The sequence below is a fragment of the Sorex fumeus genome, unplaced genomic scaffold (assembly GCF_029834395.1).
Source record: "Sorex fumeus unplaced genomic scaffold, SorFum_2.1 ptg000044l, whole genome shotgun sequence".
Taxonomy (NCBI): Eukaryota; Metazoa; Chordata; class Mammalia; order Eulipotyphla; family Soricidae; genus Sorex; species Sorex fumeus.
The window spans coordinates 15070486-15087042 of NW_026606101.1; the positions used below are offsets into that span (position 1 = coordinate 15070486).

The 16557-nt window shown below is 52.7% G+C and overlaps 1 protein-coding gene across 1 annotated transcript in view; it reads right to left on the reverse strand.

The window, feature by feature from the left end:
* LOC130030310 (R-spondin-4) overlaps positions 1–14834 on the reverse strand; it is a 37462-nt gene extending 22628 nt beyond the window's left edge. Inside the window, exon 1 of the mRNA XM_056121556.1 lies at positions 14756–14834. Coding sequence (XP_055977531.1) covers positions 14756–14834 — 79 coding nt within the window. The remainder of the gene's footprint in view (positions 1–14755) is intronic.
* Between the last annotated feature and the right edge of the window lie 1723 nt (positions 14835–16557).

Below are 16557 nucleotides of genomic sequence, written 5' to 3' on the forward strand. Positions count from 1 at the left end.
ACACATGGGTACAACACTATAGCACACACTCATACAGGCACAGGCTCAAACATGGACACACATTCACACCCAGGTGCACACCTGCATAGGCATACATTTATACACAGGCACGTGCTTGCACGTGAACTCACACACACACACATGGACACACGTCTATGCACATAAGTGCACAAACATGCACATACCCAAATGTGCTCACCAGGTACAAAAGCAGGGGCACACAGGCACACATATGTTGGTGCACATGTACACACACACACATGCTCACACACATGAGTGGAATTCCCCCAAGGCTTATAGGTTTCTAGCTGGCTCAGGGCTGTGGCCTCAGGGCCCTGCAGAGTCAGTGTCTGGCCGACAGCAGATGCTCAGGTTGTACTTAGACACGTTCTTGCTCCCTCCAGTGCTGGGCCTGTTTCACCATGGGCCTATGTGACCCTGGGCAAGTGCCTCCCCACTCTGATCCTCTCTGAGCTGCTGGGTTGGCTGCTCTAAGTACCTGAGACCTACAGCTAGAGGCCAGGCAATACTGGGGGTGGTAGACTCGCTAGCTGCCAATTCCTCCCTGCCCACTACCTACTCCGGGAGTTTTAGATTCTTATCTTGTGTTTCTTTATCCTTGTGTCAGGGGGTATTTCAAGAGGCCTTTAAAGGTGGCAGGTGAAAGCTGAACCCGGCTGAGTGGGGGGATTTTCACATCAATGATGACCCATCCTGCCCACCTGGAGGTGCCAAGCCATCTTCTGCATATTGGGGTTGCCCACTGGTAACAAGCCAGAAGGATCCTGCAAGTGCAGGGAAGGATCAGAGTGTCTGCTCGATCCGGGGAAGAAGGGGGACTTTCTAAGGAGAACTGGAGAGCCTGAGGTGGTCCCCAAGATAAACCAAAAAGGAAGCAGTTTTCTCAGCAGGTTGTAAAACCAAGTTCCTCATTCTGTCAGAGGAAACCCAGCGATTAATGGGACTTGGCACAAGGAACCATACACTGATTCCCAACTGGCCTTGCACTCAGACTCAAGATACCACAGAGGAACACCCCTTGTCTCAGGATCACCCTTGAAGGAAACAAAGAACTGTCTGATAAAGTGGTTTCCCCCCTAATTCAGTTAACTTTCCCCCTAGATGAGCAGAGAGTAGCACAGGACTCTGGAGAGGGCCAGGCAGGGCTGGGCTGTGTTGGGAGGTTTTGCTGGGGGGTCGGGGAGGGTCCTGGGCTCTGTCTTCCTGCTTTATTTCATCCCTTTCTGAAGAGCCCCTAATAATGATCCTCGGGACCCCAGAGTCCCACAGTACTGATGACAGAGGTAGCTCAGTAGGGGACCCTAGAGCAGGAGGAGGTTCTGAAGAGTGACAGCCTGGCCTCCAACCTCACCCTAACCTCACTGAGCCTCGATTTGATTTTTCCATCTGTAAAATGCAGGCAAGACAGGTTCAAAGCACTAATGTGCATGCATTTATGCCCAAGGCGACATGGTCCCTTGAGTACAGCTGGGAGTGCCCTCTGAGCACAGACCAAAGGTATACCCCAGCCCTGATGGCTGTGGCCCCCTAAACAAACAAGAAAAGAGAAAAGAAATGTCCTATCCCTACCTTCCATTGAGAAGATTCAGCTAATCTGTGGGAAAGATGAGAATAGAGTTTGCCATGTGATGAGGGGCAAGTATAGGGCACTGACATGACTGGCTGCCTCTTCTCAGACACAGGAAGATAAGGCACAGAGAAGGCATGAAGTGCCCAGGACACACAGCTGCTGAGGGGAAGGCGAAGACAGTCAACCAGGCAATCTTAACAATCAGCCTCCATAGGGGAGAAGCTAGTCCCCAGAACACGTTTAACACAGACACGCCTTCTCTTAAATCTAAGGAAGGATTCTCTTAAATCCAAGGAAGTTTGGGGTGCATGAGCAGCCCTAGCACAGAGGGAGCCCAGATCCCACTGCCTGCGAACACCTGGGATGGACCTGAGCTGAGTCAGGGCTAGCCGGGACTCTGTTGGTATTCCAACCGTCCTCTCTCAGCCGGCATCCAAGTCACCCAAGATTCCCAGGGGTTCCAGAAAGTTGGGGTGCAGATGGAGCCTTCTGCTACAGGCGAACATTTTCAAAACCCTTTTCTGGGTGTGGGTTCTCCCCAGACTCCCTCCTTTTTCACTTTAAAAAATTGACTTTATTATTATTATTATTATTATTATTACCTTGCATACAGCCAGCCCAGCTGAGCCGGGTTCGATTCCTCTGCCCATCTCGGAGAGCCTGGTAAGCTACCGAGAGTATCTTGCCCACACGGCAAAGCCAGGCAAGCTACCCGTGACGTATTCAATATGCCAAACACAGTAACAGGAAGTGTCACAATGGAGATGTTACTGGGCCCACTTGAGCAAATTGATGAACAACGGGAGGACAGTGCTACAGTGACAGTGTATTATTATTATTATTAAATTAGTGAATCACCATGAGGTACAGTTACATACTTACAAACTTTCATACTTGCATTTCAGTCATATAATGATCGAGTACCCATCCCTCCACAAGTGCCCATTCTCCACCACCAATGATTCCAACATCCCTCCCAGCCCCCTCCCCTCTGCCTCTGTGGCAGGGCATTCCCTTTTGTTCTCCCTAGACTCCCTCTTGCTCTCAGACTCTTGAATGGAATCCACCTCCCAGTTCTGATTCCCCTCAGCAAGTTCCCACTTCCTCTGCAGCCCAGCTTCTCCATCTACCAAGGGGAAACTTCTCATCAGTAGGGGTCCCAGATTCATTTATCCATCTGTCTCTCCACCCGTCCATGAGTCTGGTAAGCATTTCTTGAATGCCTACCCTATGCCAGATCTCTTCTGGGCTCCATAAACTTAAGCGTGGAAATATGAAACAGAATACATTTCCTTTGCTTTTATTTCATGTATTAAACAATGTTAAAAGACACATCCCAGGGTTGGAACGATAGCACAGCGGATAGGGCGTTTGCCTTGCATGCAGCTGACCCTGGTTCGATTTCCAGCATCCCATATGGTCCCCTGAGGACTGCCAGGAGTAATTCCTGAGTGCAGAGCCAGGAGTAACCCCTGCGCATCGCTGGGTGTGACCCAAAAAGAAAAAAAAAGGCACATCCCAGAGCGGGAGAAACATTATAAGAAGCTACACAGAGGTAGACTAGATTGAGTTGGCAAATCAGCCCAGAAGATTATCCCAATCACCTGTCTACCATGCCACTGGGGCTGGGGTTCACTGGGGCTCTGCTAATGCCCCCTGAATGAATGAGTGGGTGAATGAATGGACAGGATTTATCTTACTGCTGCAAGTCTCTGTGTCCTCCCCGCCCTCTGTCACCAAGTTCTAAAGAGACCTGCCTCAAGTATGAAACGGGGAGGATTTATCTGAAATTAGCATATCTCTACCTGCTCCAGAGCTTAGTAGGGGTACACTAATCTCTACCCCCCTCCCTGTCCCAGTAGGTATATACACAGGACTGAAGAAGCTCCAAGTCCTACCAGGGTTGAGGTACACAAAGAAGGTGATGAGAATTGCTTACGGTTTGGTGGTAGGGTGACCTGCCTGAAATACCCATAAAAATGGGTCCCTCCACTCCTGATCGAACACACATGCACTGAGCCCCGTCTACTGAGGGAGAACCAACGAGAGTCCGGAGGGCAGGGTGGGTGCTGCACCACGGAGCGGAGGAACCAAAGCAGGAGGGCAGTCTGGTCCTAGGAGAGCCACTGCCATCCCTGAGAGGTGACATGCTTGAAGGAGGAGGTGAACTGACCCATACTGCAGAGTCTCAGCCCAGGGGGACAAGAGGTTGTGTGTGTGTGGGGGGGGAGGCGGGGACCCTGGGTAGTGTGGTAACTAGCTTAGCTTAGGGGAGGTCAGTTTGATGCTCCCACCCAATACAGCAGCCACACACACATAGCTCAGGAAGGGGTACGGGAAGACCTGCGCTGACTCCACTCCTTGCAGCTGACTCATGTGGGTCCCTGTGGGGCAACACCAGACAGGGAACAGCTGTCCATCTGCTCTGCTCCTTAACGCATGGGGATGAGGGTGAAAGGGGGTGGACCAAAGGGGGAGCGAGGCACATGTCAGTGAGGGGAAGGAGAGCTATGCACCAGATCTAGGCTTTCAGAGGGCAGCACCAGATTGGACCGGCCAGTGGCAGCAATAGCCACCGTCTGCCCATGGGATCAAGGAATGGGTTTTAGAGCTCCAACAGTGAAAGGGGGAGGGTGGCATGACATGCCGTAATCCTCAGCCCTGTGCTCATCCCAACAGCCAGCTGTGTGCAAAGCAGGCATCACCATCTAGGAGCTCCCAGTAACAGCAGGAGCAGCTAGAGGCAAGGAAACAGGCAAAGATTTTACAAATAATTCAAATAGATGAGCCCATGAAGCTTGGTCCCAGCCTCTAATTGTAATTTCCAAAATGAAAGATGAAAATCCAAGTACAACATTACCTGTGCTCAACCAGAGAGAGAAACTGCGAAGGACTCACCACATCCAATGCCCCTTTTGGAGGAGGTGATGTTGGCATCATCTCTTAAAATCTAACATCTGTCCCCAGGGCTGGAGGGACAGTACAGGAGTTAAGGAATATACCTTGCAGGTGGTCAACCCCATTTTTTTTTTGCTGGTACTACATATGGTTCCTAAGCACTGCCAGGAGTCATACCTCAGAAGTAATGCCTGGATACCACCAGACACTGCCCCAAACCCTGCCAAATAAAGATCTGTAGCGTGGGGGTACCAGTATCATTCTAGCGATAGTGCCCTGTAACGCAGTGGGTCTGGCGCTTGTTCAGAGCCACCCCTAGGTCTTGCTGTGTCTGGGAGTGTCAGCAGATTCTCCCTGCCCCAGAATTGAACCCAGGCCCTCGGTGGGACCCAGTCCTGGTATTAATTCTGGGTTACTTCAACGTTTTCCCTGCATGATCCCATTCACTTAATGCAACAGCAGCGGGCACTGCCAGAAGCACCGTGGGTTCAGGTTATGGTTGATTTTGAACCAATTTGGGGACATAGTGCATTTAGAAACCTTTTCCTGGTGACTTTTTTATTCTCCACAGCCCCCCACCCCACCCCCTTCAGTGACATGGGGTTGGGACACAGAGTTTAAGACGTCAGGTGCTAAATCGTTCCAAACTCACAGCGCCCTTCACCTTTCCAAGGATGAGGAAAGCAGTTTCAGAGTGGAGAAGGGGTAGGAGCAGGGGCACAGCACCAAGCAACCTCAGTGCCCAATTGCTGGAGTAGTCGCCAGCTCAGAGCGGCCAGACATCCTCCACGAGGGTGCAGGTTAATACCAGGACCAAGCACCACCATTGGTGGGGTCTCAATGACTGTGGGGGACAGACAGGAGGACAGAGGAGCCTTCTCCAATTTGAGGGTCTGAGCGCACCCCATCACCCCCAAGGGTATCTCTGTGATGGTCTTGCTTATCAGTGGACTCTCTTCCCTTTGGGGTAGTGGTTGGGGGTGGTCTGGGGGTTGGAGGCGAGGATCAGCCAATTCACAGACTTGAGCCTTTAAGTGCAAGTCTCAGCAGCTCAGTTCCGAAGGATTCAAACCTTCCGCGGGTGCAGTTCTGGCCCCGCTTGCCCACCCCCTCTGCTGTCTTGGAGGCTGACTCTGTCTCACTTGCTCTGCCAACCCTCTGCCGCCAAGGTTCAGACCCCATAGCCGGGCTCAGAGCGGGTGGTGAGCAGGGAGCTGAGCTGTCAGGCCAGTGTGAGAGAGGCATCTCATATGTGCTGGAGAGTTTGGGGTTCCAAGAAGAACATCGGGGCCCTTCCTACAAGACTTTGACAAAAAGACGGCTTTTATCCCCCCACCTTGAGAGCTCAGGTGTCAGAACTGCAGGAACAGCTTATAAGTGATGATTTATATTCCCCTCAAACCACCCCAAGTCAGATGACAGTGATGATGCATGGGCGAGTAATACAGGAAGATGATGAATAGCTAAGTAATATAAGGAAGTACTATGAGTTTTCAAGGAAAATTTAGGAAACCAAATTTTAAAATAATGAATAAATAAAATACAACTTTAAAAAGCGGGGGTTGAGGCCAGAGAGATTGTACACTTCAGGTGACTTGGGTATCCAGGTGACTGGCCTGGGTTTGATCCCTGGAATCCCAAATGGTCCCCAGAGCACCATCAGGAGAGATCCCTGAGCACAGAGCCAGGAGTAATCCCTGAGCATCGCTGGGTGTGGCTTAAAAATAGAACAAAGAAAATAAATAAAAAGCAGGGGTGGGGGCTGGAGCAATAGCACAGCGGGTAGGGCATTTGCCTTGCACGTGGCCAACCCGGGTTCGATTCCCAGCATCCCATATGGTCCCCTGAGCACTGCCAGGGGTAATTCCTGAGTTCAGAGCCAGGAGTAACCCCTGTGCATTGCCGGATGTGACCCAAAAAGGAAAAAAAAAGCAGAGGTGGGGGAAATTCATGACAATCAAATAAAAATGTTGAATGAGAATGAAATGGGTTACAATAACATAAATTAGTAAAACATCATTGTCACTGTCCTCCCGTTGTTCATCGATTTGCTTGAGCGGGCCCAGTAACATCTCCATTGTGACAATTGTTACTGTGTTTGGCATATCGAATACGTCACCGGTAGCTTGCCAGTCTTTGCTGTCTAGGCGAGATACTCTCGTTAGCTTGCTGGGCATATAACATAAAATCACCTTCTTTTAAAGATTAAATTAAGTAATTAAGTATCAGAAAAAAATTTAAACTTAGAAAATACAATGTAAGAATGAAATAAAGTGCATCTTTAAATTTAAATGATGTTACATTAATAAAAATTAAAAACTAAAGTTTAAATATATCAATACAAAAATAATGGAAGAAGATGAGAACCAGAGATAGTTCAAAGGGGTGAGCACCGCTTTAATACCCAACCTCTGGGCTCCCTTTGGCAACACCCAGTCCCCTGCGCACCACCAAGAATGACTCCCCCAAGCATCTTTTTTTTTGCTTTTTGGGTCACACCCGGTGATGCTCAGGGGTTACTCCTGGTTCATGCACTCAGGAACTACTCCTGGCCGTGCTCAGAGGACCATACGGGATGCTGGGGATCGAACCCAGGTCGGGCCGCGTGCAAAGCAAAAGCCCTACCCGCTGTGCTATCACTCCAGCCCACCCCCAAGCATCTTTGGTTTGCTTGTTTTGGGGCCACACCCAGTGGTGTCTAGAGCTTCCTCTTGGCTCTGCTCTCAGGGGTTCTTTCTGGTGGGACTTGGAAGACCGTATGGGATGCAGGGAACCAAACCCAGACTGGCCGCGTGCAAGGCAAATGCCCTTCCCGCTGTACTATGCTCCATCTCACCAGAGAAATTTTAAGTGAAGCAAAATTTAAGAGGAAAGTTTCCGAACAGTAATTTGTAGCAATTTAAAAAATAAAGAAGAAAAACTAACAAAAAACAAGAGCAAGGCTTGCACCGTGGAGGTTGCTAATGTGCTCTGCGTTAAGAAGCCGCCTGACTCAGAGGCCTGCAGGAGGGGCATGCAGTAGAGAGGCCGACTCTGTCCTCAAGGCAGTCACTGACCGGGTTTTTCCAGCCTGCGGGGGCCAGAGGTTAGGACATCAGCCTCCGACACAACCCCATTCACAAGAGCCATCTGTCAGTGATGTGCTTATGATGTGTGGAACTCACAGACATATATAACATGCATGCACACAGGTGTACACACATAGATGCACACAGGAGACAGACAAACAAACTTGCATTGACACATACACCAATACAATATACATTCACACACACATGCGTGTATACACACACACACACTCACACCCTCTCATCCATCCTTAACCTTACAGTCTGCTTGGACAAAGAAGGTCTAAGAGCCACGGTCACACGGCATGTAGGGCCCCTCAAATCTCCAGCTCCATCTCCTTCAGCTCTTTTGGTGAGTAAGGTTGTTGGGGACTGTCCAATCAAGGCAAAAACAAAACCCATCAAGCTAAAACATTCTGGGCACCAGAAAGAAGGAAGTCCGGCGAGGCGGACCCTGGGCACCACTTACCGAGCAACCGGGCCCAGGTATGTGACAGGCAGGATCTTCCAGGCAAGGGTCTGACATGGAGGATCCTGCCACCAGCACTCCGTCCCCCCACCCCCAGACAGCATGCTGAGGTTCAGGAGGAAATTCTGCCACCCAGGCATGGCAGGAGAGGAGCTGGGAGCTGAGCCCAGGCCTGACACAGCCTCAATTCCCCCCTGGCCAGCCTGGCACTGCACCCTCTCAATCATCACCGACTGGGCACTCTCTAAATGCCAGGAAGCTGTTTCCATGTTCCAGTGTGGAATGAGCCAAGAGAGGCACCGGAAAGGAGAGGACCAATCAGGGGTCATGAAGCTGGTGAGTGGCAGAGACCCCCACCCTCATACCCCCAGCCTCCCCCCACCCACCCACTGTGCCCATGTGCCAAGCACCACAGCAGGGTTCAGAAGGGCTGGCGTGACGATGCTTTTCTGTGCGGATGTGGGCACCACGGGCCAGCTTCAGGGAAAGTGGCGGCTGCTGGGGAAAGGCGGTGGTTTTCCCATGTGGTCCAGGTCCCCGGGCCGGGGAATGCCTTTCTTCTGAGCTGGTGAAACAGAACCCCCTCACCCCCACCTCCGGGCCCCCCATGGGTCACAAAGCGGGAGCCCTGTGAATCAGGCCACATTGCTACAAGGCATCCTCCCGGAACTGGCTTCATCAGGGCCAGTGGGAACCAGACCAGGGGAGGACACTCCTCGGGGGAGTCCCTGCCCCCCGGCGAATGTGCTTCTTAAGACTCTCTACAGATGGTCAGGGAGCTGGAAAGGCCTCTGGATTCCACGGACCTGCCTGACATTTATCCCGGCCCTGGGCAAAGGCGAGGCTCTCCACACCCTGGGAGCACTAAACCCCAAATCCTCTCTACTGCCCTGTTCATCTACCCGTCCGAAGCTGCCTTGCCCCCCATGGTCTCTCCTGCTCGCTTACTGGCCCCCACCTACCAACTGGGTGACCCTGGGTGAGGTGCTTCCTTGTTGAAGACCCCAGTTTCTGAGTACTGGTCTCCACAGACTCAGTTGGCCAGTTGAGACTTAGCGTTCTATTACTCTAGATAGCTTCTCTGGAACTTTAGACAAAATGAAAGCTGAGCATCCCAAACTGGCATATTTCTAGAAAGCTCTGTTTGGGTGACAGCAGCGGGTGCCAGTGGGCAGCAGGCAGAGGGCTTTCTGGAGAAGTCTGTGGTCAGCAGGCTTTGCACCAGAGTTCTTGACTCAGGTAGGACCAGGTCCCACTCATACTGTCTATGTGACCTTGGACCAGCCACCTCCTCCCTACAATGGCCAGCCTGGAATGGGCTAAGGGTCCAGGGGAAAGGAACATGAACAGGATGACCACACTGGCTGCTGAGGGTGGGGTGGGGACTAGGATGTCTAGAGTAGGAGATTTGGGACCTTGAAGGATTGGTCCTCCCACCTTTGGAAGCCCCAAAAACATTTGACTCAGTGAGGCTGTGACTAGAAGATTCTGGACATTAGGAGCAAGGGGCTGAACCAAGGAACTGAGAAATGTCTAACTTGGAGAAGCACCCATTGCTCAGAGCCAGATATCTTGGGTCCCAATGCTCGTGACCCCCGAGCCTTAGTTTCCCCGTCTGTTGCACAGGGCTCTTCTAGGAGGTCATGGAGCCTGATATTGTGGCCTCCACACTTGTGTTAGCTTGTTCTGTTTTGGGGCACACCTAGAGGTGCTCTGGGTTTACTCCTGGGGGGCTTGGGGAACCATATGGGGTGCCAGGGTTCAAACTCAGGTCAGCTGCGTGCCAAGCAAGCTGTAATAATAATAATACAGCTACCCACTGTATTATTATTGCTCTGGCCCCAACCTCTACACATTTTGTGATATTGGCACAAATGACATTTTATTGTCAGTGTACACATAGACACATTATTCTACCCACACCCACGTGGACACACATCCACACTTATATACATGCATGCGAGCTTGCTCACCCACTCACCAACCCTCTCCCCCAACACAAAGACACATAAACCAGAATACGCTTCTCAGATCAAGATTTGGCTTAACACTTGGAATGTCCACTGATAGCTTCTGAAAGTGGGACTCGTTAATTCCCATCTATAGACAGACCTTGACCTGCAGTCTGTTTGCATATGGCCTGTGAGCTAACAACACCCTATTTTTAAAGCATTACTTTGGAAAAAATAAAGGAAAGAAAGAAAAGGGCAAATCAAATAAGAATGGATTAGACTGGTACAGGATGCTAAGCCTTCAAAATCAGCTACCAGGTCCTTTACAAAAATAGTTTTTCCACTCCACTTAGTTTCACTCCCTTTGATACCATTCAGAACCAGCTCCATCTCATTCAGAAAGTGCCAGCTCCGCTTACGAAATTAATTTTTCTGATTCCCCGACAGTTTGCAAACCCTCAGTGTGAAGAACTTTGAATTCAGGCAAGCTTGCTTTTGTTTACTTGAATCAATATTTCCCAAAGTGAGGGATACCGCCCCTGCCTCAGGGGGTGTGCTGGAAAATCCTGAAGGTGGTTGTCACCTCAGGTGCAATTGTGTGTGTGTGTGGGGGGGGGGGGGCTGCCTGTTTGTTCACTTAAAGACAGGGGAAAGGGTGCTGAGCGATTTTTTTTTCCTTTTCTGGAAAAGGGGCTGTAGAGTAAAATAAGTTCTGGAACCTTGGACTTAGTTAGCCAGCAGAGGGATGAGAGGAAGCAGTGGACAAACTGTGACCCTCCCCCCCAAGCCAAGCACTGTCCCCTCTTTGAGTCGCATTTTCTCCAGTTGTGCCTGGGACCCCTGCCCACCTGCTCTTGGCATCCTCTCTGCATCCTTTCTGATGGCCCGTCCCTGGCGTCTCAAGGAGACACGGAGCCCGCTGACATCTCTGCTGTCCTTGTCAACAACTATTCCAGAGCGATCCCAAAGGAGCGGCTCAAGAAACCTCCACAAATATTTCTTGGTGACCATAGTGACAGTAAAGTGGCGTCGCATCCATGACTGGACTGTAGCCCTGAAGGCAATAGGACCGTGCCACTTCACAGTGACAGAAAATGATCCTCGAGACCAGGCACATTCCTTTAAAGATAAAGCGAAAAGGAGTCTTGGAGTCGGGCAGCGGAGAAGGCAAAGACAAATGCAGTCCCTGGGAGACACCTCTCCTTCCACTCAGGCCACACCCTGTCAGATGGGAGCCGGGAGGGGGTCAGACACTGATGAGGCACCTCCTATATGCCTCCAGCACCTTCCCTTGAGACTGTGGTCAAGGAAGAGACGTGATCGTTGCCGTTTCATGGAACCAAATGGAGGCAGGTGACACATCTCAAGGGTGAGGGCCCTGGATTGGAGCTCTTGGAATTCCAGAACTCTCCACCCCTTGCTGCCTCCCATCAAGAAGAAGGATCTAGACAGGCTTTGTGGATGTGGGGAACTCTCCCTGTGCCACATGCCCGCCCTGGTAAGGCTGGGTGTTGGGGTGAGTACCTCAAAGTGTGTCTTCCCCGCATAGCCTCCAGGAGGTGGGGGTTCAGATCAGAGGCTCCAAACCCTACTCAACAGAAGTGATGCCAGGACGCCCAAGCTTGTTTTAAGAGAAATGTTCCCATCTGGTTCAGATTAATTTCCACTTAATTAATCAAAATGTTTTGTAAGCGACACTTCAGATCCAAGAGCCTTCCTCAAGCCTTCTTTCATTCTTTCTTGTCTTAGAAGCAGAAAAATTGGGTTTCATTAAGAAAAAAAAAAAACAAAAAAAATCGTGAGGCCGCATCTGAGCCAGTGTGGATCTATGGCACTGAGCCCCAAGGAGATGATGAGATGGGGCAGCTTCTGGGGTCCACGCTCTGATCAGTGCGGGCCAAAGACCAGGGGCCAGGGCCTTGACCTGGAGGAGAGATGAGGGGCAGGCCCTCATCCTGGCCACTCCTGAAGGGCAGGTCCAGGGCTGCCCACAGAAGCATCCCCAAGCTTCCCAGCACAGAGCCTGGCACAGAGGCTGCCGGGGGAACACTTGTCAAATGAACAAGGAATGGACAAAGGAAGCATCACCAATGCTCTCCAGGGCACATTCTCCTGCCTCCCAGCAGGTACCACTCCCAGAGACCCCAGGAGGTATTGTCCAGGCAGCGGGTTTGTGAGCCTGGCCTGTTGGGTGAGGCGGAGTCTGCCATTCCTCTTCACCACGACTGCTCTGGCCAGTCCTGCAGTCTCACCTGTTCCCCCACCTCCCAGGATCAGATCCCCAGGGTCACCTTGGAGAAGAGGCTACAGCCAGTGGGGCACCAAGAGCCCCTCCAGCACCAGGAGTAGCCACTGACTAGTCCTCCCTGAGCAACAGTGATGGTGGTGGGGGGTGTCCCAACGGGGAGATGATGGGGGCCGAGACTGGACTTCCTCTTTCTTGCTGACACATGTGCTTTAGCACTGAGAAGCACTCGGTAGGCATGAGGCAGGCCACACGTGTTTGTACTCAGAGCTTACTCTTGCCTCTGTGCTTGGGGGCCCCTTCTGGTGGTGCTCAGGAGACCATATGTGGGACCAGGGATAGAACCAGAGTTGGCTGCATGCGAGACACACACCATAACCCCTGTGTTGTGCCTCAGTCAACCCCTTCCACCCCGGAAGCATCTTGGAGATCCTCTAAACTCACTCCTCTTCCAAAGGGGAAACTGAAGTTCGGGAAGGAAGAGCACAGCTCAGGAGACATTCTCTCAGCATCCTGTCAAGAGGAATCTGATTCGAACCCACTTTCCACGTTTACCTGCTGTGCAACCTTGGGAAAATCAATATCCCTCTCTGAAGCTCAGCTTCCACGTCCAGAAAACAAACCCATACCCCCTCCCTCTGTGAGGTGGTTGTGAGTAGCCAAGGACACAATGGGCAGGAAATGAGAATGACCTACACTCGCAAGTGCCCACCAGGAACTTGTGTACTTGCCCCTAATTAGGATACTAACTCATTCAGCCTTTCACCTCTGCCCTTAGAATCAGATACTTAAGACTATTTTTCCTAAGTCAGAGACCTAGCACAGAGATTGGGGGTGCAAGCTTGACCCCTGACACTTCATGCCCCTCCCAAGTATCACAAGGTCTGACCCTCATACCCCTGGAACAAGTATCGTGGGACAAGTATTAGTATTCCTCATACTCCTGGAGCAAGTACTCGTATCCCAGGAATAAGCACTAGTACTAGTACTCCTAGTGCTCTTGGGGGAAAGTATTAGTACTCCTAGTACACCAGGGGCTCTGCTGGGGTGGCCCTGGTGGTCCTCATCACTGCTGACTCTGGCACTGAACCATGAGCTGGTTGGCTGAGTTAGTGCCTGGAATGGCCCCCGGGCCCCGGGAATACTGCTTGGGAGGTCCCTCCCCAATAAAATGACTATTCTTCCTATTTTAAAGGGGAGTCAGTGAGGAAAACATTTTCACGATGATTAATTTTTGGATCTTTTATAGAATGTTAAATGAGCTGCGAGAGCTAGGAGGATCCTCAGATGGGTCAACTGAGGCTCAGCACGGCAAAAACGGCTCCCCATAGCCACTGAGCTGGGAAGTGGGGAGGCGGGGTCTGAACCCAGACAGTGCCACTCTGGAGCCCACGCACTGAGGAACTCCGCAGAGCGTGTCCCAGGCTCGCCCCATCTCCCCTCAGCACCCATCATCACTCCTGGGTTCCTGATCTAGTTACACCTGGAGTTGGGAGTTGCTCTGGGCTTAGTCTTCCCGGGAGCCAAGCCCTGTCCAACTCTCCCCCATCATGCCCCTCTGCAGGCTAGAGTGTGCTCCTGAGCTTTCCCTCAAAAGGACCAGCACCTCCACCCCTGACTGTCCCCAGCCCTCACCCCCTACGCTCCCCCGCCCAGGGCAGATTCTGCCTCTTGCTTCCACCAGCAGCAGAGGAAGGAGAGAAGGCACTGGGCCACCCTCTCACCTGAGGCTTTACCAAGGGATCACAGATGTCTGAGCTGAGGCATCCAGCCTTACAAAACGAGGTGGCCCCAGAATCATAAGGATGCAGTGGGGTACCTTTGGAGGTGGAAACCCCTGATCACCATTCTGCACGGTCTTCCAGAGGGCCTGTGGGGGCTGGTGCGGGTGGGAGAGTGCTTCCTGAAGCCCCTCCTTGTCCTTGTCCACCAGGCCCTCGGCCGAGCGCCTCTCTGCAGTCACCACTCACAGGGTCCTGAGCTGCCCTAGCCGGAGACACAGGCTGAGACACAGAACCCTCATAAGGGGTCCCGGCTCTGCGCTCTGCTTAACATGTGCATTCTGAATCCAAGGAAGAGCAGGTGGGAGAGGGGAAATTACTGCAGGCCTCAGGTCTATCTGAGCTCCAGAGGCGGGGGTCCCCGCCAGATCCCCACCCCCAAGAGCTCTGCCTGCTCAGTAGGGACAGAGCGAACCCCAGGGTGTGCAAACCACTGGCTCTTGTCGTCTTCTCTGGGAGGAGACTTGGGACCCCAGGGACCCCAATTTCTTCTAGCCTGGCCCCTGAGTCTGCTCGGAGCAGGGGAGTGCGCGGGAGCCCAGCGGCTCCATCCCTTCCTGCACAGACTCCTGGGTCCAGCTTGCCCGGGCGGGCGGCAGGCTGAGTCTGCCTTGGGGCCTGTCTCCCGTCTGCAGAACCAGATGGCCGCTGTCCCGTGGGGTCCGTTGCTCGCATCCGGGCCGTGCCCCTGTCTGTCCCGCCGCGCCGCGGCGCGCCGCCCTGAGCCCCCCGCACGGCCGCCCCCTCGTACCTTGCTTCTTCCTTCGGTTCAAGGGCAGCGTGTCCACGACGTGGGCGACCAGCAGCAACAGGCAAAGTGGCGGCCGCATCTGGGCAGCCTGGTCCAGAGGGCGCTCAGGGCTCCTGGTACCTGGGAGGCACCCGTGAGGGCTCCAGGGGACGCCCGACGGCCCGGCGGCGACAGCGCGGGGGGCGCAGAGGCTGCTCGGGGCGCGCCGGGCGCATCGGCGGAGCGCGGGGGGTCGGTGCCGCCAAGGACCCGCCGTCTGCCCAGACTCAGGACACCAGGTCTACTGAGGGCGCGAGCGGGGACACTGCCCGCGGGGGCCGGGGAGGAGCCAGTGCGGCGGGGCCGGGGCTGGGGCGGCGCGTTAACCCGCTAGGGGCCGGGGCGGCATGCCACGGGGGCGGGGGTCCCCAGGGCCACTGGCCAGGAGGTGGGTCTGCCTGTCCTGCAGTTGGGGCCTGCTGCCTGGGACCGTATCCACACTGCCTTTCACTTAACCTGCACTCACAATCATACACTCACACACTCATGCACTCATATACACATTTCCACACACATACACTGTCACTCTCAAACACACTCATCTGCTCACACTCACACATGCATGCACAACTCACACTGATATAACCCCCTGTTCACACTCGTCCACTTCACACGTTCATATTAACACATACTCACACATTCACACGTGCACTCATACACACACGTATACACTCACACACACTCATCTACTCACTCACACCCATACACACACTTAAACACTTTCACACACATCCACTTGTACACACATTATTCATACACACTCACACGCACTTACATTCACATCCACTTACTCATACCACTGACACACATATGCGCTTTCACACTCAGACGCTCATAATCACACACACATTCACTCATACCCATTGACATACACTTACACACTTTCAGACACACACATAAACACTCATACACACATTCACGCATACATACTCACCCGCCCCCCAGGACCCTCATCTGTGCTCTCAGCTTCTTACCCCCCCCTTGCCATTCCCTCTTTCTCCTGCTCTGGACCCTTCAGGGTCCCCTTTCTCCTCTTTCCGGTTCTCCTTTTCCTCTGCTGTGCCTCTGCAGACGCTCCCAGGTGTTGGTCCTTCAAGCTCCCTCTTGCCAGTGCTCCTTCCTGCTCTGATCACCCTCTGTCTCCACCTGGCTTGACTTCCAGCGCTGTTACCTGTCCTACCGTCATTCTCCAGTGCCTTGTCTCCACCTGCAGACTGGGGTACACTGGATGCCCTCATGCCTGGTTCCCTCCCTGCTCAGCTGCTTTCTTTCGGCAGGGTCCCAGAGTTCTTCCTGGGCCACTCACCGTGGCGGAGACTGGCGGACTCTGGAGTCCATCCTCTCTGACACTTGGGGGCCAGCGCCTCATAAATTCACTTTAAGGGGTCAGGCCCCAGGCTGTTTTTCCTCCAGTCTTATCCAGGGGACCAGGAGCAGCTGGTTCCATTTTTCACCCTTTCAAAGACAAATTCCTCCTCCTTCTTCCTCTGTCTTCTGTGGTCCTGCCCATGGAAAACCATGAGAGCTACCGTTTTTGGTGTGTGTGTTTGGCATGGAGCTGGTGTGGTTGGCATGGAGCTAAAACTTTACCCCTGATCTTCAAAACTTCTGTGGGCACAGGAGTCTTGTGTTGAGTAGCCCTACTTTGCAGGAGAGAAAAGGAGTGTTCAGAGAGGCCAAGTGACTTGTCTAAGGCCACACAACAGGTGAGCAGTTCCTCGCACTCTTGAGTCCACCTTAGCTCCTCACCTCTTGGGGTGCAG